The 25349-nt window shown below is 42.7% G+C and overlaps 1 protein-coding gene across 1 annotated transcript in view; it reads right to left on the bottom strand.

Annotated features, from left to right (window-relative positions):
• The window catches only part of LOC143470770 (FRAS1-related extracellular matrix protein 2-like), a 49088-nt gene extending 25377 nt beyond the window's left edge, over positions 1-23711 (bottom strand). The window contains exons 1-19 of the mRNA XM_076969073.1: positions 22845-23711; positions 22218-22658; positions 21427-21623; positions 19810-19900; positions 19461-19724; positions 19216-19389; positions 18921-19065; positions 17891-18066; positions 17600-17810; positions 17267-17511; positions 16461-17118; positions 14285-14451; positions 13954-14214; positions 10968-11139; positions 8853-9020; positions 8519-8659; positions 8035-8241; positions 7449-7949; positions 3469-3558 (exon numbers count right to left, since the gene is read on the bottom strand). Coding sequence (XP_076825188.1) covers positions 3469-3558; positions 7449-7949; positions 8035-8241; positions 8519-8659; positions 8853-9020; positions 10968-11139; positions 13954-14214; positions 14285-14451; positions 16461-17118; positions 17267-17511; positions 17600-17810; positions 17891-18066; positions 18921-19065; positions 19216-19389; positions 19461-19724; positions 19810-19900; positions 21427-21623; positions 22218-22658; positions 22845-23612 — 5077 coding nt within the window. The 5' untranslated portion in view covers positions 23613-23711. The remainder of the gene's footprint in view (positions 1-3468; positions 3559-7448; positions 7950-8034; positions 8242-8518; positions 8660-8852; positions 9021-10967; positions 11140-13953; positions 14215-14284; positions 14452-16460; positions 17119-17266; positions 17512-17599; positions 17811-17890; positions 18067-18920; positions 19066-19215; positions 19390-19460; positions 19725-19809; positions 19901-21426; positions 21624-22217; positions 22659-22844) is intronic.
• Between the last annotated feature and the right edge of the window lie 1638 nt (positions 23712-25349).

The following is a 25349-nucleotide window of genomic DNA, read 5'->3' as shown; positions in this document are numbered from 1 at the left end:
CTATGAATTGCGGTTGAAAATGGTCATGCTCTAAAAATCTGCGAGCCTTCTTGAGCGTTGAGTTTCGCGTGGTCTTATGCGGCGAAATCTCAGCGAGAACCCTTCAACTGCCAAAGGTTAAAAAACTCAAGCACCGCCGAAAGTAATTTCAGCTCGTTCATGGCATGAGGTTTATCCCTCTCTCCGCTATGTAGAGCAGCAAAGCGGTAGTGAGTAATTCAATAAAATTTTAAACACGATTATATCAGGAACAATCGTCCAAAGCTACAAACTGGACTGTTAATGGCAGTTTAATACCGGGCTGTAAATTTTGATTCAAATTAAGTTAACTGACCGGTGTGAAAATCACCTTACAAATGTCCGTTGTTACACCGTTATACCGCGCTGTCCATTCTAGTTCAGTGAAGAAACTCGAATAATTTGCAGTAGGTGACTGCATAGACCGCAGGACTCATGATCGACATTGCTTCACGGTCTGTTGGCCACGTTCTGGATAGGTCACAATGGATCATTATGACGCAAAAATATCTATAACGACCCAGCCACCCAAGTAAACAACCATTAGTGGGCTTATGGGATATCCATACGTGACTTTATATATCAAATAGATCAAACGAATAGGTTAGTAGGGCTTGATACATAAAAACAGACAAGAGCGGCAAAGTTTGTCTTTCTCAAGGCGATTTTTGCATCTGAAAAAGATCTTTCATCACACCGCTAGATGGCGCACGTACTTCAATGTTGGACCTCTCGTCCGTGTGAGAAAAGCGAGAACGAAAACGACGAATAATGACAAACCAAAGCCAGGAAGTTACTTTTCTTGGTAGTGACAAAAAATATGCAGCAGTTCTCACATTGACACAACAGTAATTGATATCCGCTGCAGCATTGAGATGGGTGTAATAGAAATACTTATTGCGTATCGACATAAACTTATTTTCTCGGAGATAAATCCCGATAAAAAACACCTCTACCTTGTTTAAACGAGAGGTCACGGCACGTTTAGTCGACCATACTGTAAGTATGAAGTAACGCGACCTTACAATTATAATACGCCTTGTGTTAGTTGGCTTGCACCAAAAGCACATTGCATTGCAGCTCTTTAAAGTAACCTTCATCGGCAAGCTATTATGATCGGCGGTAGCTGGAACTTTCAAACAACTTCATTGTGCGGCGGGAAGCGGTTCATCGTAAATAACTTTCAAAAGATTATCGCAAGGATCGCGGCAAGATTGTGGCTTTAATGGGAAACTTTAATAAAACCCTGCCCGTATATGGTCGGTGTTGGAACTATCTCAGGCAACAATAGAATATGTTGCGGCGTACAGTATCATAATTAAAGCTTTAGTTGTCTTGTCTTCTATCGTCAACTGATGGCGTCAAAGCCACGATTCCGTGGGCGTCGTGGCGCCCATACGAAGCTTTTTTATTTGTGTTTGTGATTGAAGAATGTCAAGATTTGATGTTTAATAATCACAGATGGTTTTATTTGCTCGAAGTAGAACGACGTTTATTTTATTACAAATCTAAACTTAGCGCACAAGTTGCGGACCTATAGTTTCAGCGCACAACCTCGTTTAAGTTAAAAACAACGGTAGCGCACAAAATACGACGGATCCTAAACTTTAACTAGCACGATATCGGATCTTGAATTTACCCTGCTCATTGAGCTCAAACAATGACGTCATTTTCAGGGAATCTCGTAAAAGTTCACGAAAAATACAAGTTTCAAAGAACCGTGATTTTAAAGCGTTTGACCGCATCAAAGCGCTTTTTATACCCTTGCCGCGAACTGTGAGAAAAGTACTAACAAGGTATCAACGATGTGATATCGATCGTGAACGGTTTAATGCCTTTCCAAAGACAAAGTTCGGTTTTGAGTAACAATAAGCAAAACCGGTAGTAAATTTCCTTTTTTCCCACGCCCTACTTTAATCGCCTCCCATTTGTCTGATCAAAGCGGAAGCAAAAGTTTACTTTTATGACGTAATAAGCAAATCAAAGAGCTTTGACACAGGTGTAGTAATAAAAGTGAAAGATAAGAAATACCGCACCACGTCCCACAAACCAATATTGTAACAATAAAAACTTTTTACGACTTCGCGCTTCCTGACGCGATGTTTAGCGAGGCCGATTTTGCTCGCAGATATCGATATCAGCTTTTCTTGTAAATAGTCGCTGTTCGCATTCGGAGATCTGCCTTGCATCAGTTTAACCTTATTTGGACAATTCATACACGGCTTCTCAATTCATTCCGCATTATCGCAACCCGCTCACAGCGCGCGATAATTGCTGTACAAATGTCAACACCTACAACATCAAAACACGTCAAACACTAAGATTTAATCGCACGAAGCTATAACCTTTCCACAGCTGATGCTGCAAAAACAATAAGTCTGTGGTTGTACGTGGCATCAAATCAAAGTTTCGTGGCACACACGGACGTGGTTTCGGCACACATCGTCAAATCCAGTCGAGACCACACTTGTATCGAGAACTCATTTAATTTACCGCACTGGTGTTGTTGACTGACATCCAACGTGGACGGGCACCCGAGTTATTGACAGGCATAAGTGCCCCTGCCCTGGGCCTGTGGCGCCCTTCGCTGATAACAAACTAAAACTAAAAGAAAGGACAACACCACAGTATCAATAACACAGATAAACCAGGTTTCTGTTTGCACATTAGCTCATTTCAACCCCAAGTTTGTTAGTTTACGTTGTTCACTGGATGCTGATTGAACCAACATGTGTATGTGTAGATTTGTTAAGCTGGGAATGCATATAGCTCATACTTTTGATGCATGGCTATAGCTGGGCAATAATTATGTGTAAACAGGCAGGAATTGGGCTGCTGATAACGTATACAACGCAATTAGAAAAAACTAGACTGTACAAATGAGTAAACTACACACTTTCATACTTTTCATACTCGAAGCTTGGAAATTAGTTCCGCTGCCGCTGCACACTGCCCACTATATAGCGGCCTTATCAAGCGCGTTTAAACGATCTATCAATATCGAAGAGACCAAGTTAGAACAGTGGGCAGTATGGCGACAAACAATCTACTGTTTACAGATGGACAGGAAGTTTCAACTGGGTACTAACAAGACTGGTCATGCGCTTACTAATGGCCATAAACATCCAATCATGTTGTAAGGAGCCTGTGCACGGAATATCGGACTCAGACGGCCACACACAGTAAATATTGAAAGATTGGACGCCGTGACTTATGAAAACAGCCATGTTGTCTCCACCCTAGGTCCTATTCGTCCATAACCACTAAACGTTGGCATATATCATACAAATGCGGTTTTAAAGCCACATACACGGGATAAGGCAATTTCAATCTAAGGGAGTTATTGGATACGATGAAATCTTATTGGAGGAAGTCTAGATTGTTTAATCGTTAAAACTAAAAGTTGAAACAGGACGTAACGATAGAGGCATGATAAAGTGATGAACTGACCTTCGTCACGAACTGTGAACATGAAACTGTCGCTGGTCGCATTGGTGTCAGGGTCCAATATATAGAAGATGGCCATCTCATCAACGTTCCCTGCAAATAAAAACAGAATGAAAATTCGAACTTTTCAAGTCCGCGATATTACAAGCAGATTGAGAGCTGAGTGTACAATTGAACGCCAATAAGATTGGTTGGGTGCGAGTCTTATTACGTCATAATCTGTAATAATCTATCCTGATATGGGCGTGGGTTGGTGAATTGGACCTAAGAACGCTAAGGTGACGTCAGCGGGTACCGTGCATTATGGAAAATAATAAAACAAAGGCGCTCGATAGTTTAAAGACCGATATAAAAGGAACCTGTTTCATGAAGTTATGACGATGACGAGCATGACGTCATCAGCGCAAGGATGGCATCGGATGTGGCGGGCACGTGATTTGGAAGTCTTTATTCAAATATCACACTTAACGCGGGTAATGGGGTCATAACATCAAACATGTCGGCGGAACTGTTTCCCTTGGGAGGTTTAATCGGTTTGCATTTGCTCGTTACTTGAACCAGATCAAAGAATAACCACAATATCATTTTCAAATATATCGCTACCATACAACAATTAATACATTACACTGAAAGTTCTTCCATGGGCAATGGCGTATCACCAATATGGAAATGAAGTATTTAACAATAGCAGACACCAACATATAATGCAAGGGCGTAAAATACAGAAGTGCTTGAGGTAAGGAAATGTCAAAGAAGTCGGATGGAAAAGCGTGGAAAGTCCAAAACTTTGACATCACACGATGGATTACACTAATCTCTATATGTGAAACCAGTTGACATGATTGCAAACACGAGCATTTTAACCAAAACGCGACGCAGATGCAACCAAGCGGTGTTTTTGAAACTTTCCAAAATTTCCACTATGACGTCATGAGATGTCATACGTTGAGCGACACTCGGCATTCAGATTAACCGCGAGGACCAAATTTTTGCAAAATGTGGAAATTATTCGTGAAGATGTCCACTTGAGCGATGGCACAGTGCGTTTGTTTGTACGTGCAGTCATAATAAAACAAGATTCGGTGACTTTTTGAGCACGTAGTAAGCGGCTCACTCGTTGATCAACGACTCGATATGTGCGTGGTAGCCACAACAGCAGCAGACAGAGATTAAGTGACTTCGTTGGTGTCATTTTAAAATCAAGAAGTTCATCGTCATCTTAACCCAAGTGCACTTAAGATCTCAAGGAGGCGTCAGTTATCACGCGAAAGTGCTGTACATTGAAATGATAATTTTTGAGAGGATACTCGAGTACTCGCATGTGAAGACTTCAAACGTCAACAACTTACGACAGGATATGAGACTTGCTATGCAGAATGCATGAGCAATAAGTACAAGGTCACTGAAATAGATGCACATTCAAACAAGGCGAAGTACAACTTAAAAAAAAGTAATTTTAACTTAAAAACTTCACTTAAAACAACGCTAAAAATGTGGAAAAAACTTAGCAATATGTCTTTAAACTTTTAGCCAGACGGAAGTTAGCGACGTATATTAATACGACTCAAAACCCTTTGTTTTTCTAGAAATGTGGTCACCCGTGACAAACAGCTTGAGCAAAAGAAACGGTACGGTTAGCCCACAGTCAACATGACGGATTACACGCAAGGGTTTGAGACTTTGCCTGATGCAAAAGTATTCCACAAACACGTAATCGCCAGCATTGACAACGCCGTAAGGAGTTCAAATTCAACTAAAACCTATTTTATTCTTAGTCAACATTGCGGCTGGAGTATTACTGGAATCCTATTACGACGTAACAATGAACGGTTAACGTCGAAATATCGTTCAAGTTATGCGCTATGGCGAGGCATCAAATGATAGCATCGGATCACTTTTAAACCGGTCGGTGAACGACATGTTTGCTGTGAAAACGTGTGCTATTGTGCCAAGAAATCCCAGTAAGCCTTTACAAATTGTACCGGTAAGCCCCGTGCATGTTTGGCGACCTGAGGTACACACGCCCTAGGACACTGACTCACACATAAACTGTCACAGAGCCACTAAAAGGTTTGATCAACGTTTTTAACGAAATACGATGAAAAATAGCGTTAAAATATGTCCATACTTCGGCAAGTTCTTCCACTGTACGCGATCTTAAACTGACAAGAAAACTGTGGAAGTTATCTTTATTTTTACCAACCAAAAGGTCAACCAATATTTATAGAAGTGACCGGGTTTAAAGTTTATCGACCAAACGTAATTAATCACGGCGGACATTGACAGTGCTACCGACTGACAGCAAACACTTGTTCAATGTTGACAGCCAGGGCTAGAAGATAATGATAAAGCCACAAACAAGTGTTACGAGGCCGACCACGCAAGTGATTTGCTTAAAATCACGAAATTCAAATATTGATGGAGGGCGCACCAGGTCAAGATCAGTAGAACGCGATGGGAAAATATTACGCTGAGTCAACCGTGATACGGAAGTTCCGCGGCATCAGTCATATCTGACTCGTACGTTGATTAACCAAGTCAAACAAGAAATGTTTGGAGACGATGCCGTACTTTGGAACATCGGGTATTTTTTCCGTTCCGGGTAATTCTTTTCGCCCTACGCCGGATCGGCACCACAATATTGCAACAATAAATTTGCTTTAAACCTGCGGCCATTAGTTAAACAGGTGCTCGCCATTTCTACAATTAAACATATTCCAGTTTTGCCCACTTGGTCAACATTATCCATGCATAAGTCATAAGATGGATTCGCATAATCTGTGGTTCCATCAAAGTTACGATTGAAACCTTAAGTGCCTCTATTGCTTTGATATAATTGTTTGTAAATCCGAAATCGCTATCGGTAGAACCACGTCGGAACAATGCAAAACGCCAGAAATAGAATAGCTTCGATTTGCCAAACGTCACCGCGAATATTATCAATAGCTTAGAGCTTATGATGAAGTATTACCATCCATTTTTCAAGCAAAGACAGTTTTGAAGGAAAACTCGAAATTTTGATCTCAAATACAACGCCTAACCTTTCATTGTAACGGCCACATTGAACGAATTCGACGAACGACCACGCTGTAAGCCTCATAAAGCCGAAAAAGTTATCAGCAGGCAACTATCTAATATCAATCGCGACATAAAGTGCACGGCATGGATTAAAGTCAGCGCGATTCCCACCGGACAAAGAGGCGCAGATTAAACAGGTCACGTGACATGGCCATTTCATCACCGCCATCTTCTTTAGCTATTGGATAAGTTGAAATGACGTAATCAGTCGAAAAGAGAGCGATAGTATGCCGCAGTATGACCAATGCATCCGGTAACATCGTTTTATTGCTTTCCGACGTTGAAATTTCATAGAAAACTTGAAAGCGTTGTTTGACTATGACTCGGCGTGACTTGTAGGATGAGTCTTTAATACGGGACTCTTTATTAACCTGATTTGCAATTGTAAGTTTTGGCCAAGCCCAGCACTTTGACTTAAAAGCGAAAATACACGTCCTTACTCGGCGCATCGACGTTTATCAAAACCAATCATCATTCCAAGCTCTAGCGGTTTTGTTCGAAATGCCTCAGAAGCGGTGACGTCATGAAATAATAACAAGGTCGAGTGACGTAATAATCTAATTTAAGATAAGAGCGTTCAAGATCGAAGTTATAATCGACAACTATCCATATTCATAATGTCAATAAAACATCTTTAGAACAACAACCACTGGGAGGGTTAACTTCGCAAAACGTCTTTTCGGGTTCCAAATCAAACACTGAGTAGCTCTAATATGAGCAGTTAAAAGCGTCTTAAGTCAATGTTCATCGATTCACCATTATTGGAGCACGCCAAGTCAATATTTTCGACGCTAATTCGACAATAACAACCTCTACGTGTGACCCAAACGCAAACAAGGTGAGTGGAAGCAGGTAATTTGCACGATTTATGACAAAAACTTGTTACTCTGACGTAGTCGTCCTACCTTGAGTGAACTCCTCAACCGGTTCGTTCTCGTCCAAAATGTTGACGACATTTCCGTGTTCCGGTGGCGTCGTGATGACGTATTTTAACATGCTGACGTCAGAATCTCGGTCGTCGGCGCGGAGAGTCTTCTTTGTGATCCTGAACCCCCGGTCCCCGCTGGGTAAGTCGGAAATAGTGGGGGCGCCCCTGTTGACCAACATCTGCGGGACCCCGTTGTCAACCGGAACTATTTCGATGTCCATACGTTGGGGCTCCTCCGTGGTGAAGACGGTGTTTGGGAAGACGTAGAAATCGTCGTGGGTTCCGTCCGTGACCGTGAACGAGAAAGAATCGGCGACCGTCTCGCTTCCGTCGTGGACGTAGGTGACGCGGTTTTCGTTCAAATCGTCCATTGTAAACTCGCGTACTTGCCGCCTCTCATCGAGAAGAATCTTGCCGTGCACCGGCTCTTGAGTGATCCGAACCCGGAGAAGGTTGTCTTCGGTGTCCCGATCCTCAACTGAAGCAATGACATTCAACGGCTGATTAAATCAGTGCCCAGTTAAGAGGTCTAAAAGACCGCACAAGGTCACAACGCACCCTACCTCTTAATTCAAACGGGGTAAGAAGCTTCGAAGACCCCTCTTTCAAACGAAGCGTCGTCATGGTAACCACGGGTTTCTTGTTATCGACGTCAGAGATGGAGACGCGGAAGGTCCGGTAGACTGGATTGAAGCCATCGGTCACTTCAAATTCGAAGCTGTCCATCTTAATCTCATCGTCTCCGGTGTGGACGTACTGGACCTTGCTACCTAAAAGTCAAAAGATAAGGTTTCGTGACTCTGTAGAAGATTTGATAAACTTAGAGACCTAAAGGCTACTTTAAAGCGTGTAAGCAACACATTTGAGCGACATTTCAGACGTTTCTAGCTTCCATTGATGCACAGCGCTAAAGTATAAACTCAAATTAGTTTCTTCAGATTAAAAAGACGTATCGATTTCAACCCTACCTCCACTATAACAACCCCCCCCCCCCCCCCTTCCACGCGCATGCACGCACGCCAAGATAAATATGTTCCGAGCACATACCTGCCAAGTCGAGTTGAGTGAAGGTAGTGATAGGGACACCGGGTCTGTCGGTCGATTCCAGGTGCCCGCGTTGTGGCTCGTGAGCGATCGAAAATACAAGATTCTCGTCCGGACTATTCAGATCAGCCGTGCTCAGAATATCTTCAGACAAAATCGTTGTCAAGATGAATCGATTTCAACGTCGATTTAATCGATTGTTGTGTTTTATAAACTTGTCGAATATATATTGATTGGTATGTTTGAAGTGTCACCGGGTTTCGCGATGCAGTTTAAAAAGTGTAAGAAATTACGTCATCGTTATTTCCATGTTGCTATAACAACACGCAGAACTCACCGGTCGTCAGTGTAACGCGACCGCCTTCTTTCAGGGTAACTCCCTTGTTGATGACGTCAGGGAAGAGCATGTCCATGTACGCAACGTTGACGTAGAAATATCGATCAATGAGTGGATTAGTGCCGTCAGTGACGTCAAACTTGATGAGGTCACGCACACCTTCTTGACCTATAACCCAAATAAAAGATGCATGAAAATAGACATCAGATAATTAAATAAATATACAACAATATGTTGACGTAGATTTCGTGTTGATTAAAAAAAAACAAGGTCGAAAAAAAGTGCCCAGATGATTGAAATGACTCGGACGCGTGAAATTTCCTTCCGGTATTGATCGATCTGAACAACTGGAAGCGTCAGAGCGCTAGACAATCAAGGATATTAGGCCTAGCAGCTGTCAATACACAATTGTAGGATTAGCAGCCTGACAAAACATGTCCTGTGTGCCTCGCTTGTGAGTCAGTCCTCGAGGTGTTGAAAGTTTTGAGTTCCCAGGGTGCGGAAACAAGGTTTGGGGCCGGGTTTTATTTGAAATTTTTTTGTGACCCGGTCAATAAACGAGTCAATAAAGATCAGAGGGGACACGTTTTATACAAGTCGCGGCGGAAATCGAAGGGAAGCTATTGTTCCCGTGAGGTGGTCATTGTCAGTATGGATTCAAAACAAGCTTGCAGGTCGACGAGGAAATACCATCTAACCTACGTCAGCAGTCTAGAGACCTTGCAGCGCATTTAACAACTTTGACATCAAAAACGTCAAAGATTAGAAAATAGCTGGCGTGTTAGTCACTGACTTAAGGCTGCAAAGAACAGAGTTTTTTCCGATTCCAGTCTTTTCAATAATTGAAATCTTGTGTAATGAAATTTGTCGCTTTGGTTTATCATCAAATAAAAGTTAAAACAAACAGTAACGCTGGATTGGACGTGAAAACACGCGCTATGAGATTTAGCGCCGTATTTAACAGGAATTGAACTATTTTCCTTATAATCCAACCAAATCCAAGCGTGAACAAAAGATGGGTGATACGTCACTGTTGCAATCAGAGTTTGTCGGTCAAACTCCTCTTCAAGATTGTGTCTTTTGTTGCGCATTAAGCCAACGGGTGCGAAAGCTGGAGAAATTTAGCAAGCTTTCAACTAATACGTGGTGTGGTTTATACGTGAAAGTGTGATAACGACGAACCTCCAGCATACTGTGATATTTTCAAAATCAATCGCAGGCTTCCAACTGTGGTAGCGCAAGACGTATGTTGTTCCTACGCAAACACCGCCTCAAAGATATTATCAGATCGAATTGGAATTCAGCAACATAAAAACGTTATTGACATCGGTGACTGCGGTAATTATGCGCCCATACATCAACGCATAGTAATCGGCTTAGGTCCGTTAATTCATTAAATTTCTAGTCGTTTCTTGACACGTGTGTAGATAATCCCCTTTCTAATTGAAATTTCTTATTAAAGGCAAAAGTACAATGGCTTAATGAGCGTTGAAACCGATTTAATATTTGACCAAAAACTCTATTTTTTTTGAAACAGCTAACTTCAGTTATAAATGGCCGCCCTAAAGCAAGCAAACACTAGAAGATTTGCGGATAATTGGAGAAATCCGTCGTTTTTCTGCAGCCAATCGTGTGTAGCAATTAGGATAGTCCATCTATCATAACGAATACGGTTAACACAACGTATTAGCGCTCGTTAAACTTACTGTAAGATTGATGCTAATGCGTTAATCGGACATAATAAGATCAAAGTGACGCCGATGTTCCAGGTTGTGGCCTCATTATACAAAGAGGCGGGGAACAATAACCCAGCTGGTTATGAAAGGTTTGATGCAGGTGTGCAACCAGACTACAAAGGGGGATTATTTCTGCAAGTATTGACTGAATCTGAGACGCTGGTAAAGCTGTAATCTATAGTGCTGCCGGGCGTTTTTGTGGACAAATATTGCAAAATCGCCATGACTTTAAATCCGTACGAAATATGCTGACGATAGAAGAAAAATTCTGAGTCGTGATTCGCCGCAACAAGGACAGCACGCGTCACGTGATTCCTATCGCGTGCAACGTGCTGTAGATGTTCGCCTCGACAACGTATAACAAGTCACGTGACCTTACCTGTGTGGGTGTAGAAGATTCTATCATTGTCGACGTCATCCTGGGTGAAGTTACCCCCGGCGGTCAGGTTGCTGGCACCTCCGAATTCGTCTCGCACCTGGAGTACCCCGTGCTGTGGCGGAAATGTGATGACGTAGAGTAGCTCGCTGTCTTCTGAGTCGAGATCGGTTGCCTAGAAACGGATTTGGTATTATGACGTCATAATCGTCGTCAATATACGCAGTCTATTCATTGCGCTGTACAAGTTCGTACAAAAATAGTTCTCTAAAAGCGCTAAATGGCCGAGAAAGGTTTTTAGAAGAAAAAGCGGCCGAAAAGACTTTGATTGCGGTCAAATACGAGAGCCATAGCGACAAACCATAGATAACATGAGCAAAGCAAGTTCATTACAACCGGTATGCACCTGTGACGTTATCTCACTCAACGTGGTATCGAAATAGATTCGAACAATGCCGGGATGATTTTAAGACAACAATTTGGAAGGCTCAGCCAAACCGCACAAAATACGTTATAAATACATCAGCGTTGCTTTTAGTCGCATCTATAGTCGTTTTTACCGAATTCGTATTGAAAGCCGATTTTGCGAATTTAAAATTACGAACAAAAAAAACGAGCTAACATCAAATTTATAAAGCATGACGTCAAGTGTAGACAAAATTTTATTGCTAACATTTCTCAAATGATATAAAGTTCAAAGTCAACGGCAGCTATCTAGTGACAATGGGAGATTCTTTTATTTAATCTTAACGTCACCCTTTAGGGGTTCAAAATAACGCGAAAAACCGAACCAGACCGCGCCTATTTCTCCCACTTTTGCGCTATAGTCACGCGATATTGATGACGTAACAATTCCACAGTGACGTGTCTATGCCAACTTTCATTGAATATTGAAAATCCACGCCCCCATCAAAACAACGAGGACGCAAACAATGAATGATAAACTATAGAGAATTTCAGGTCGATCAATTTCTATCCGGCTTTTAATATCGGGGAAAACCCAAGACGCTTGGCCAAAGTCTTTCTTTTGCAATCTTCCTGGTAACAGTGGCGTTGTGTTGTTCGATAATCCCAACTACTTCGCGCGTTCTCACAATGACTGCGGTATGCCAACGTTTCCTGTGTTCAAGCAGCATTCAATAAGGGATTTAAGAAACGTAGCAATTGCTCCCGACCCATTTTAACCCAACGACGACGACCGGGAAGTGTAGACAGACTTCCGCGGGCATAGATAGAGGGCAGCCGGGCATAAAATCACAAATGAACCGGTGGCAATTATAACCGGTCCGTAGGGCACGAGACTGACTGTTTTTGAGGTTTCTGCTTAATCAAAACGCTTTTGCGACAGATGAGCTTTCGACTTTTGTCTGTTCAAATGTCAATCATCGCGGATGAAAATACTTGGCGTGAGGAAAAGTAATTTCAGTGGTTGGATGAAATAGTTCAGGCCAACAGGGCGCAACAGAAACATTTGGGGCTCGATCCATTGTGCGCCATGAAATGCGGACAATCGTGACCAAACCAGCGAATTTATCTTCTAAAAATAGGCCGCTCGCACTTATACGTCTTTGACGTGCTAATAGATTATGACCGATGTTCGCCTTCTGTGGTTGACTCTTGGGGCCGGGATTGTAAGGGTGCGTTTAACACGGGGCGGTTTGACGTGCAGTTGGGGCTAACCCGCACCATGTCATCAATTTCTTATTTTCACTCTGTTTTCTAATTTTATCTTTCAGCGAAAGTCTTTTGATGGATTTGATTAACATAACACGGTGACGTGTAAGTTGTCGCGGCGCATTAACCACGCCAGATGATAGGTGGCATGACTCGTTGCCGCAAATCGTCGGTGTCATGGAAACGATGCGAAGGGTGGTAACGGCCCGCTTGCAGACATGTAAGCAACAGGAATGCTTCCCAAAAGGCGCAGACATTCCACACGTCACGGTTGGTAACAACGGGCCCAAAACGGACCCGCCGACTTCACGCCCCCCAAGAAGATGGGTTTCTACATTCCACGGGTCCCCAGATATATAATTATCCGATGTTGGAGGTCATAAATTTTCGCGACGGATGGCGACTCCGGCGAGGAAACCGAACGCATGAAACAACAAATAAAGAAATTCCGCGCAACTTGATCTGACCAAGCATTAAAAAAACATGAAAATTTCTTTGCAAATTGCTCGGTGACACGTTGTCAGTGATCGCATCTGTTATTAGCGGTTTGTAGATGAATTTTCTCTTTATTTTTGTGCCCGTTTGCTGGTGCATTTCGTGTGAGAAAAGGTTCGGCGGAATGCGATTTACTTCAAGTTTAACTAACAGCGGTTTTCAAAAAATAAAAAGCTTACAAGGTTACATTTGTCTTTCCCTGCAAGCAAAACGCTTTAACGGTGAAGTTGCCGGGGAATTATCGCGGGCTCGAAGCTGTTGTTACCGATAGCGATAAAAAATAAGTAAAACATCTTCGCATAAACAACTTGTAAAAATTAATCCATCAATTTCACGGCTTGACCCGATTTAAAACGTTGCGTCGTTCATACGCGTACCCACGCCGAATCGTTTACCGCCGTCCACGTCCAACTTTGACAATTTACACAAATAATCTCAAGCTAAAGACATAATTTGTAGGAAAATATCCACACGCCAGCGGCAATATTACGACAAGTTCTACTTAATCCGATGCTAATAACAAGGTGTTAGCGTCAGTGCTTTTGCATCATTGCAAGCACTTTCATAGACATTAGTTAAGGACGTGGTTCCCAGCGTAAAATCTGATAAAACAACTATCTAGGCTGCATCGTATCAAACCTTCCATAATCAACAAAACGAGTCATGTGGATGCAGCTGTATGATTCTAAGCGTAGTCTACCAACCCACAACCACAACAGAAACAATTTAGACCAAGACCTTTTTAAAGAATCTTCTAATAACAAGATGCTTCAGAGTCGTAGATAATAATAGAAATACAACTTTTAGTGGAACCACCGACCTTCAATGCGTCATTTCCGATCACTTTTGTTTCTCCGAGTTCCACATCCATTCCGTTATTTATCGTCATTCGTGGGGTTTCATCATCCATGGGAAGGATCACGATCGGGATAATTTCCGAGGTTTCGTGGACTCCGTCGCTTACTTTAATCCCGAATTTATCCTCGGTCGTCTCCGTATCGTCGTGCTGATAGATGATATCTGATCCGGATGCGACTTCTCTCAGAGTGAAGGAGGAAATCTCCTCCGGTTCTTCTCCGCTCTAGGGAAGAAACGCTTCCGTAGGTTCAAGATCCGCTAAATATAATCATCTCACATACACGTCTACGTACCACTCTGTAGAATCTCCCGTTCTTGGGAGGTTCAGTAATGAAGAATACCAAGGTATCCTCAGGAACATCGACGTCTTCGGCGCTCAGCCGCGGAAGATCAATCACCAATGCCCCGCCTTCCTCCACCACGAACTCGGTGTGGTAAAGTTTTGGCTTCTCGTCGTTAACTATAACAAAATGCACACGTCAGAAAATACGTCATCATTTACCGAGTTAAAGCGGTCGCTGTGTGTACGGAATGGCTACCAGCAAGTAAATGATATTTCAGCTCGTGTTAACCACAAATCAGTTTGCGGTGTTATTTTATCAATTATCGTTTTATGAGTCTTATGCCCTACGGGAGCAATTAGAAATAAAGAAGGTTTTTGCGGGCAAGCGTAGTCGATGAGAAATGCGAAAAAGCAGTAATACACGATTCTTAGGTTGTTCGCACAGCAAAGAAAGTTAAGCTTCGGACAAGGGTTACCATAAACACACGTCACCGACACGTAACTGCGTGGAAATACATTAAGATATCAGATTTAGAGTTTGCAGCAAGTTAGCAAACAAAAACCAAGTTTATCCATAAAAGTGCAAGTTCAACACCCAAACACACACACTGGTGTCAATGGCAAAGTTTACTAAACGTTCCCCGGTATTTCGTTACAACTTAATGACCTAAGCTTGATATTCACCGTTACACAAGTTACACTACTTAAAACATTTGCTGCTGTTGGTATATAGGGGTTCTTGTTTGTTTTCGAAACATCGCCTAAAACTTTGAACGAATTAACATGGCATGTGGGTTGAATTTTTTAAAAATTTGCAAATATTCGTTCCATGTCTGAGTTCAGTTTTATTTATCGATGGGAGAAGTAAGTAGAGAGACGTTTTAAAGTTTAACGTATTAACCGGAAAATTTAAGCGATCGAAGAACACTGGGTGAAGATTAGGCAATGTTAAGTTAAAAACAACGTACAAACAAAATCGATATTGACGGAAAAGGTTCTGCAAAACGACTTTGACCTGAATTTTTTACCGCGTGGACACTTTGATGAAAAGGAAACCAGAAAGTTAAATTGACGATCAATATGAAGTGCGACTGGAATTTCAACCGAAACACTTGCTCACAGACAAGATGACTTTTCAGCTCCGGCGTTGAGCCGGCAGGACCCTACTTGAAAGCTCGGAGCGCGGTCGAGTGCATATTTGTCACAATGTTGGTTCTGACGATAAATAAGCGTGACGTCAAACTATCTACTGATGGAATTTGAACAGCGAAAACAACGTTGCTGTATTTGGGTAGAATGTGGACGAAGGATGGATCCCAAAGACGGCGTTCTGCGTGGACTCTTTTCTTTCCTAAAGGGTCCCAATCTCACAAGCATTGTCGATAAAGGTTTAAAACAGGGACCAGACACAGGTGGTGAACGAACTAAGCGCTTCATTACAATCGCACACTTCGTTTACAAACCATACAACTAAACAATCTGTCATTAATAGCATTGGCGAATGTCAGGACAGTACAATTTGTCCATTCGAATACGAATACGTCATAATTTCTCTATGACATCGTTAACAGTCCATCTTCTTGATGGTGTGACGTATTAAATGACCCATACCCCTGTCGCGTAAACAACGGCCAGGGCCCAAATGATGGATGACAATCGAATTGTAGTTTAGGAGATAGCACATTTATGCCAAGTCTTGTTATAACTGGTTAACTGGTGATTTTAACGTCTATAGGATCTATAAGCGCTAGATATTTCTAATATTGTGAGTAAATAGCTAATATTGTGGATAACTTATCTAGATGTATACGTTTTGAATGACATGTAAGGAATTTTACGCAAAAGTAAACTACAAAAAAACATTATTTTTACGGTTTCGTTGTGAAAGCTGAATTTAGCAAACTATATGACCATGGTGGTTGGCGACACTGGGCCTCACTACGTCATCGTAGCATATGGAAGGCAAAACAACGTTGCCACGCAACTGCAATGTCACCAGACAACAGTCTGTCAATCACGGAAATTGCCAGCCTACAGTATAGGGTTGTGTCTACGTCGTTGCTAGTATTCGTGATTTCTCGGATCTTCCACACAAGCGATATTCGGCGAATCTATTCGAGTTCTTATCGGCCCGTCCCTCCTACAGTGTACAATCACATACACAACATCAACTCTATGCGACTCACCTGGAGTGATTGCAATCGAGAAAAACTGGGAATCAGAGAGGTTAGGGACTCCATCCTGACACATGAAAGAAAAGCGATCTTCTATCGGCTCCCGCTCCTTGTGGACACTCTGCACGTAGAAGATGTTGCCGTCGCGGACGTCTCCGACGGTGAAGGAGCTTATCGGGGTCCCAGCGCGAGATCTCTCCGATCCCGGAGCCGGGGAGATATTTTCGACGAACCCTTCGCTCGGTTGCGTGGTGACGACGCAGAGAATATCAACGTCATTCGTGTCGACGTCATTGGCGTCAAGGTGGATGGGTTCGATGACGCTCTTGTTACCTTCTTTGACGAAAAATTGTTCCCCGACGGTGACACGGGGCGCTTCGCTGTCCACCGGGTTTATGGTCACGATCATGTCCACCCGTTCGACTCGATTCCCGCCGACCGTCCACTCGTGCGACATGTCCGATAACGTCAAACGGAAACTGTCCTGGTCGGCGTCAGGTCCAATTTCGCCGGCGACGTGCTCGTAGACTACGACGCCGTCGTCGATGTTCTTTTGCGTGAAGCTGGTTGTCTCCTCGCCGTCCACTAGGATAATTCCCTTCCCGGCTGGGTCGGTGACCAGGAAAGTCAAGGCGAGGTCATCCGTGTCCGAGTCTGTTGCAGAGAGCACCTAGGCACCGAGTAGTAAGATATTTATGCGGTCTTTTAAGCTTCCAAACCAATTTCTATATCATTTTTGATACAGATCCTGTCATCTCCTACTATCTCGTTTTATCTTTAATCTTCTTTATTACGTTATTGAAAGTATGGGGGTTTACCTCTGACGTAATCACAGTGCGTCCACGTTCATTGACTTCGATGTTGAATTCCAGTGTACCATCATGGGGTCGGGCCAAAAGGGGTTGTTCGTCGTCTATGGGGCGGACTGTGACCCGGACCACGATAGGAATGACGTGCATCCTGTCCGACACGTCAAGTTCAAATTCGTCGTACGTGACCTCACTTCCGTCGTGCAGGTAGATGATGTGATTTCCGGCGATATCCGCTTTGGTGACGGCCCCACCTAAAGACAATGGATTAGAACTGCGTTTAGCGTAGATTTGCAAAGCCAGACAGCATGCAGTGCGTAGCAGCGGCGCAATGAGGTCTACCTAGATTGATCTGGAAAGTATCGTATTGGAGGGTGCCGTGTTTTGGTTGTGACGTAAGAGAGAAGGTTATGACGTCATCGTCAGTATCTTCGTCTGTAGCGTCAAGGATGTCGGGTGTGATGATGAAAGTTCCGCGCTCACTAACCGTAAATCCGGTGTTGACGATCCTCGGAGGTTTGTTGTCCACCGGCCGGAGGAAGATTGCGAATTCCTGCGGAAGAACGTCAAAAATTTCCGAGCCGAGATCAAGTACTGCCCTTTGCTTACGAATTAGTGAAGCAAAAACCGCACCTGATCGGGAAGTTCGTTTCCGGCATTGTCACTGACGCTGAATGTAAACTGCATGGCGCGGGCGATAATTCCCAGCTCTGTTTCCGGGGGTTGGTACGCCACCTTATGGTGATTTACTTGAGCTTGGGTAAATGACGTAACTTCGACTTCCGGATTCTCGGTGAGAACAATTTTACCTTAAAACGGAGAGTTTGACAAGTAAGAAATGTGCTTTCAACAAAAGCTACCAATGCACCCGCTGTACGTTCAACTAAAACGCAGACTATTTGATGTTCATTTGGCAGTGGCTTGGTCGTACAAATGTACAATCAAGCGCGATAGGTCTGCAATGGTCGTGGCAGCAAGTCTGCAGAAGCTGCAGTGACACGGCAACAAAGGACACGATCGGACACACACGATCGCTGCTTTTGCAAACAACACTGCCTAGCTTAAGCAAATGTCAACGTTGGGACCCGGTTGCTGTTTGCTGGGTACCACGTAAAATCGGCGGTGATCGGTTGGAAAATGCACGTACAGTTTGGGTAACAATCGCCGCTTGCTTAAACGTTTTGTTCAAACAGAAAATTTTTATTTTAAGATTTTAAAATAACGTCAAAATAACTGTTGTAGGAGAAATAGGAAATTTGAAGAAGCATTTTGCAATGCCGGTTTTTTTTCCTTTAAACTCTATTCGATTTACCATGGTAATCAAACGCTTTTGTTTTCAAACACGTTCCACAATCAAATCGCAGTTACTGTAACGCGACAGAAGGTTTGAATTCAATCCGATAACGTCACAAAATAAACAATTATCCTTATATTTAAACGTCACAGAGCATAGTGAAAGAAAACAAAACTTCTTCGCGGATGCAGCAAAGAAAGTACTTAATTTGCTAATGATACCATACGGTGCTGTCAAACTAAAAACACAGTAAATGCGCGACCTACATAAAGCTTAAGAACGAAGTTAAGCAAAACCTCCACAGCATTTTGTTTAAAAAAACTAGATTACAGCAGAAAATATAGCTTTTTTCAACTAATCTAAAGCTACCTGGGCTAGCGAGGGGTGAAAGGGGATTTACTTCACTCAAAGGGCCGGTTACGGTGTACACTAGTTCCTTGTTGTCGGTATCTTCATCAGTATATCTCAGATGGGTCTTGTTAAATGGGGTCAACTCGAATTCTTTCACATTCATCTGGGTTTAGATCAGATTTCAGTTTAACATACTAATTACAAATTTAACTTTATACACGATATATGTTATGGCAGATAAGCAACATAACCACATCTAAGCTATTTGAAAGCACACACAAAGTAAGTTGCAAGTTGTAAAACCCAAGTTTACCCGTAAAGTTGCATCCGGGTGTCGTTTGGGCGGGATGTCGTCAACTGGTAGAACCTTGACCGTGAATTCGTAAATTTCCGACTGATTCGGAGGATCGCTGCTGTCTTGAACACGAAATGGATGGACGTCCATCACGACATCGGTGGAATGTGGGCCAGTGTGCCGGTAATAGAGCTACAAATCCCGGCAGTACTTTTAAAGTTGCTCCTCGATTAGGCAACAGGAAAACAACAACAGATACTTACGTGCATTTCCTGTATGTCAGTCAGGTTCCATTCCTTGACCGGTTTTTCCCATCTTTCGTTCTCTCCGAGCGTGTACGATTCCACATCTTCTTCGGGCGGCTCTTCTCTGATCAAAATAAACTGACCAACGTCCGAGTAAGGCTCCTCCAAGACGAATTTAATCGACTCCTGGTCGGAATCGATGTCAACGGCGTTCAGCACCCAACTGCTGACAAGTTCGGTGTCGCCTTTGCTCACAATCAAGCCAGTGTTGGTATCAACAGTCTGAAGAGAATGAAAAACTTGACAGATTTATCGGCGACAAAGGCGAGCTATTCAACACACCGGACCAAGCGTAGTTGAAGTTTACCGGTGCTGTGTTGTCGAGCGGAGCAACCGTGATCGGGAAAAGGAATTCAACGTTGTTCTCGCCATCAGTCATGCGGAAAATGATGTTATCACTGAAAAATAGATGTCTTCAAATAACTTACGTTGTTCGCAAGCTATAGACCATTCAAATCTTGAACAGTTCAAATTTTTTCCAAATGCACACACCGCAAATACAGCACTTGTTAACGGCAAACTTCGCATGGCATGTTAACTACAGAGTAACAATTGCAACGGCAGATTGCTTTGTTTGGGCTAGATTGCTTGATTAGGAGAAAAGACATGTTAACATCTGAATTTTTTTAACAACGGTTAGACTGAGGTTTGAGTAAATTTAAGTGACGGATTAAAGTCAGGCTGCATTTAGTTTAGTATGTTATAAATTTTAGATTAGGTTAATAGCTAAGCTAAAAAAACAGTCTAAATGCGCAATTTTTTCCAGTTAATTATAAACACTTCTCGATTTAAATCGTGTGTCAGCAAAAAATTTGTACTGGGTGGGCTACTTGCTTTCAGCAGGAAAATTTAAGCTCGTTACGTTGTGACTTTGTATCTTGGTTTGTGTTATCCGGGAATCGGTCAGTTAGCCAGGTAGAGAAAAAAACTGGTAAAACTTTTGTTCAAAGACGAACCGCAACTTGCTAAGACAAAGTGTTTGTTTTCATTGCTATCTTGATAAGCTGCGCAATACACAGTCGTTCCCTAGCAACGCCGACTGTGACGGATTAACAGAATAAAAACAACGAAATTTAAAAACAAGTATGTTTCCAGCAACTTGTGGCGAAGGCGGTTGATTACACGGTACTCCATCATAACGCCAGCTTGCATTTATGTTAACCAAATAATATCATCCAGAGCGTGTCAAGATGAACTGGCGTGAACTGTGAGCGGTAAATCAAAGAGCTCTTTCGACCAAATCAAATTTATCAAATCAGTAAACTTTAAGTAATAAGTGACTCGATCGCACAACAAAAAACCAACTAAGTCTTCGCAGAGAGAAATGGACACATTCATTTTCTGAATAAATCAAAGATTGACGCAGAGTGATAAGCTTAGCACAGAGAAAACTTTAAAGCACCTCGATGCTTGACATAATCTTAATTTTCTAATTGAGCGTGAAGCACTGCGGTTAATGGTGTTTCGATGGAGAGCATTTAGATCGCATTCGGCCATTCAATCTTTTCCTCTTAACTCGTATAATCTTGTCCATAACATATTTTTTGCAAACAGTATATCTTGATTTTGATGTGTTAGTTTACAACAGGGAAAATCGAGCGAGGTTTAGTAGTTTCAAAACAGATAAACCGATTTACTCAGCAACCGTTTGTACCGTTAGCAGTTATCACGTTGTGAAGACACCTCGTGGATACCAGACAGGTCAAGCTAACGTATTCTTTGCCTAATAAACCTAATTTAACAACTTAACGACTTCAAAACAGTAACGCTTCACTTCGTCGTTGTATGAAGATCAACACAGGCAGCAGGTAAAGGCACGTGACACGTGACGTTTTATTTATCAGCATTGGCTTTGCGGTCAAAGGTTTTGATGGGCTAGGCTACTGACTACTGAGCTGGGTTTTATTCACAAAGTTTGTCGTACCTGTACGAATTGGATCCATCATGGCGGTAAGACACCAAGCCAGCATCTAACTCAGCTGGTGAAAAAAATTTCTTCCCTGAGGCAATGACCAGTTGACCGTGCTGGACACCTTTGAGAACTGACACCTTCACATCTTCAAGATTGTCTTCGTCTGATATTTCAAGGTTGTACGCGCTTGAAAGCGCGCGAGATTGTCCCTAAGTGAAACATATCGATATCGGTTACTTTACCGTTCATTTCTGCGGTGATGCTTCTTTAGGTTATCTTATAACGGTATATAACCCAACATTTCGTATGCTGGACAAACCTAAGCTATTCAGATTCAGGCCTAGCCCAAATGGTCTTCTTTTTAGCAATATAGACATCTTATTTTATAATGCAATATAAAATAGAAAGGGCTTAAAAACTTATAAAACCCATGTACATATTAGATAGGTTAAGTCTTCGATTACGAAATCTTGTATAAACCATACACGTTAATTGTGCACTCTTTTGTTTACCGTCTACTCCAGAGAAACACGTGCAATAAGTTTTTTAACCGCATAACCATACAACATAGGCAAATCGTTATGCTCACCTAAGCATGGTTTAAAGCGGTTTTCACAAAGCTTAAAATAATCTTAAGCCATGACCAAAGGTAAATTATCCCAAAAACTACGAGAAAACACACTTCGATCTTTGATAAACAGAGTTTTGTTTATTGTTGAAACATGCTGCATTGCCCCAAGGTGAATGCTTGTGCATGTAAAGTGTAGCAGCGAACAAACTCTCCTTTATATAAAGCTGCTTACCTGGTAAAGCAGTTGTCCCGTATTTCGGGTCACGACCGGTGCTAGTGTGTTCATCGGGTTGACAATAATAATGAAGGTGAAAGGTTCGGAAACCATTCCTTCCGTGTCCACGATCTGCATTTCGAGTTCGAACACCCGTTGTTGATTGGAATCGACCGCTGGAGGTTTGTAAGCAATTCTGTATTCGTTAACATCGCTCTGCCGAAACGATCGAATAGCGATGTTACGATCGTCGGTGCTGACGATTTCGCCCTGCTGGAATCGAAGTGGCGATGTGATGTTAAAAATGAGGTCGTTCGGATCCGATTCGACGTCAGTTGCACGAAGCATTTGATTGGTGAAGGCAGTCATCACAAATTGATTTACTTCCATCATCAATACAGAGGCAAAGTCAACCCTTGGGGCTGTGTTTTCGATTCCTTCCAGAATTTTAACAGTAACCTAAAATACATTTCTGGAATTGAAGTCATTTTATATATTCCATTTTCAAATAGTTTTGTTTACATTATACTTCCTGTTAGCGTTGGCTCAGTAAAAGCTGTAGTTTCCTCAAGGGTAACATCACCACTCTTTTTACTGTAAATTTAAGTCTCTGTACACGACACAACGTCTGGGTAATTCCCTCACCTGAAAGTACTCTTGCTTGATTAGATTTCCCTCAGAATCAAGAAGCTCCACAACCATCGGGATTTGGTCGCGGTTTGGCGAGCTGGACTCTGCTGTATGCTTGTACCTGATTCCGGCGTTAAGGAAGTCATTGCACGGGATCATGCTGCCTTGGGATAAGTCGTTCAGGAGGTTTCCATACCGTGGAAGACCAGCTGAGCCAGGCAATGTTGCCGCTTGACATTGCTCGCTTGACTCGTCGTAAGTGAAACCGAGTATTTCGCCGGTGATCGCGTCAGAAGTTCCTAAGAGCTCGGGAACGGTTAGGAAGAGGGATTTGGTGATGACCGTGCGCTGGATGAAGAGGACTTCGACCGTCAGGCGAACAGGAATGATGTAGGTTTCGGTAGGAGTGTCGTAGCGGACCTGAAGCCGGATGTTATCCTCGCTTGGACTACGAGCTCCCAGATGGGAATACTTCACATCTTCGGGCCCGAAGTCGCATGGAAATCTTCCCGGGGACAAGTAGCCCGGCTGTTGATTTAGAGGTCCTGGGATGACTGTAACGTAACAGTGGTCGCCTTTGGCCACGTTTATACGGAGATCGGCATCGGGATTGATGAAGACTGAGCGGCCATAAGGCACCTTTACATTGCTCACTGTTTCAACGATGTCGGAGGGTGGCTCGAGACTGGGTGGGTGTTGGGCCATGGATTTGCCGGAAATCAAGCATGCAATTCCGGCCAACAAAATTTTCCACGCCGATGTTAATCGGCATCTGCAGACCATGGCTATTTTGCTTGATTTCAAAATTTGTTCAATAAATGGCTTATTTTTACAATGAAACAAACCCCAGTTGTAGGACTCCGGTGAAAACCGTCTCCTCTTATCCTTGAAAGTAGAATTTTAAATAAAGTAAAACGTAATGCGCGGAACACAGGTTAATTGTAATAAGCAAAGACTTCCTGGTGTAACTTTGCTTAAACCAGTCATAAGTTATTGAAATAATACAGAATGCTCAGGTTACGCGCCAATTAAATAGTCCTTAAAAGTACTCATAAGTTTGACAGGTCGAACAACCACGTGTGACTAGCAGCGACTCTTATCTCTGATAGCAAACAACCCATATATATATACCTGGTAGGTGGGCGTTTCTTAACCCTTTAATTAAGCCCAGTGTACGTCGAACCGCACGCACGAAGGCAAATTAAACATGGCGACTGCCTTAGCCGGTCTACTAAGCCTCTTTAAAACGCTAAAACGCGACTGGCTGGTTTTATACGTTTGCCCAGAATTACGTCACAATTACTTATACTAGAACTAGAACATTATTCGCGTTCTTCGACCAACATTCTCAACTCAAAGCCGTGACCAAGTTGCTTTTCTGTATTTATTCGGTTGGCCGTAGACTTTGCGTACTGCTCCGCTTACATCTAGTTACAAATGGTTTACATGCTAAAAGCCATTTGAACACCGCAACAGCAATGTGCACATGTTATTTGTCCATCAACATGCAATTACTATATGACCATCATCGAGTACCTTACTATGCATGCCTTGCTATCACCCATAGATAGACCTAAATGACACGGCTAGACAGTGGTACGTGGCAAGACTACGTACAGTTTACCGTAGATGTACGCAAAACAGGTAAATTTACGAGTTCTCATAAAGTGCGCCAAATAAGTCTGCGTATAACTGGGATTAGTATTTATAAGCAGTGTAGCGACGACAATCAGTCTGACTCCGATGTTACTCAAAATCGGCAAATTCTTCGAAGGTGAAACACATTCATCATATAGCAGCCGGCAGGGACGTGACTGCCAGGGTCTTTCTCAAGTGCTGTGAGAAGTAAGTTGGCAAATAATAGCCAACTGCCCTTTCATTATATTGACTAATTTGACGACTCGCTAAGTACCCGCTTAGACAACCAATGCGATCGGCTTCGCTTTCAACGCTACAACGCGTTTTGTTGCACAAACAGCTGTCTACAAGTTGTTGCATTCTAAAAGCGAACACTAACTCCACAGTAGAAGTTCTCTTTCAAGGTGAAAACGAAAGTGTTTTTAAAATTAGGGCTTCGACGTTTGACGTTGCTCGAAAAAGTCGTCAGAAAACTTTGCATCTGCAATCGTGTTTTTACCGAACGCGATTTCCAACCGGTTCGCGCTGTGGTAGCGCGTTGAATGAACGACACTCGACCCAGTAGCTGTAGATACTCGGATTGAGGACAAAACGACATTTTTACTCGCACGCGTGCCTCTCTCGAATTCCTTTTTGCGTTCTTCTGTTCTGTTTGCGTCAAATATCGACAAAGGCATTTTCTCTTATTTAGTGACCCCATTCATGCCAGAAGAGAATCCTCCTTGAACTGACAATCGTCTAACTCTAACCCACGTTACACAATGGCGAGTTTTGTCGCTACAAAACTCTCTACTGCCGCAAGCGAAGATTGTGCGCCGTGATAAAATAGAACGCGACAATTTTAGGCAAAGAAACGTCACCGGAAAAATTTTAAATTTTTTC

The sequence above is a fragment of the Clavelina lepadiformis genome, chromosome 1, assembly GCF_947623445.1.
Source record: "Clavelina lepadiformis chromosome 1, kaClaLepa1.1, whole genome shotgun sequence".
In the NCBI taxonomy this organism is placed as follows: Eukaryota; Metazoa; Chordata; class Ascidiacea; order Aplousobranchia; family Clavelinidae; genus Clavelina; species Clavelina lepadiformis.
Note: the sequence above shows the minus strand (reverse complement) of the source record. Positions and strands in the feature narration are given on the sequence as shown.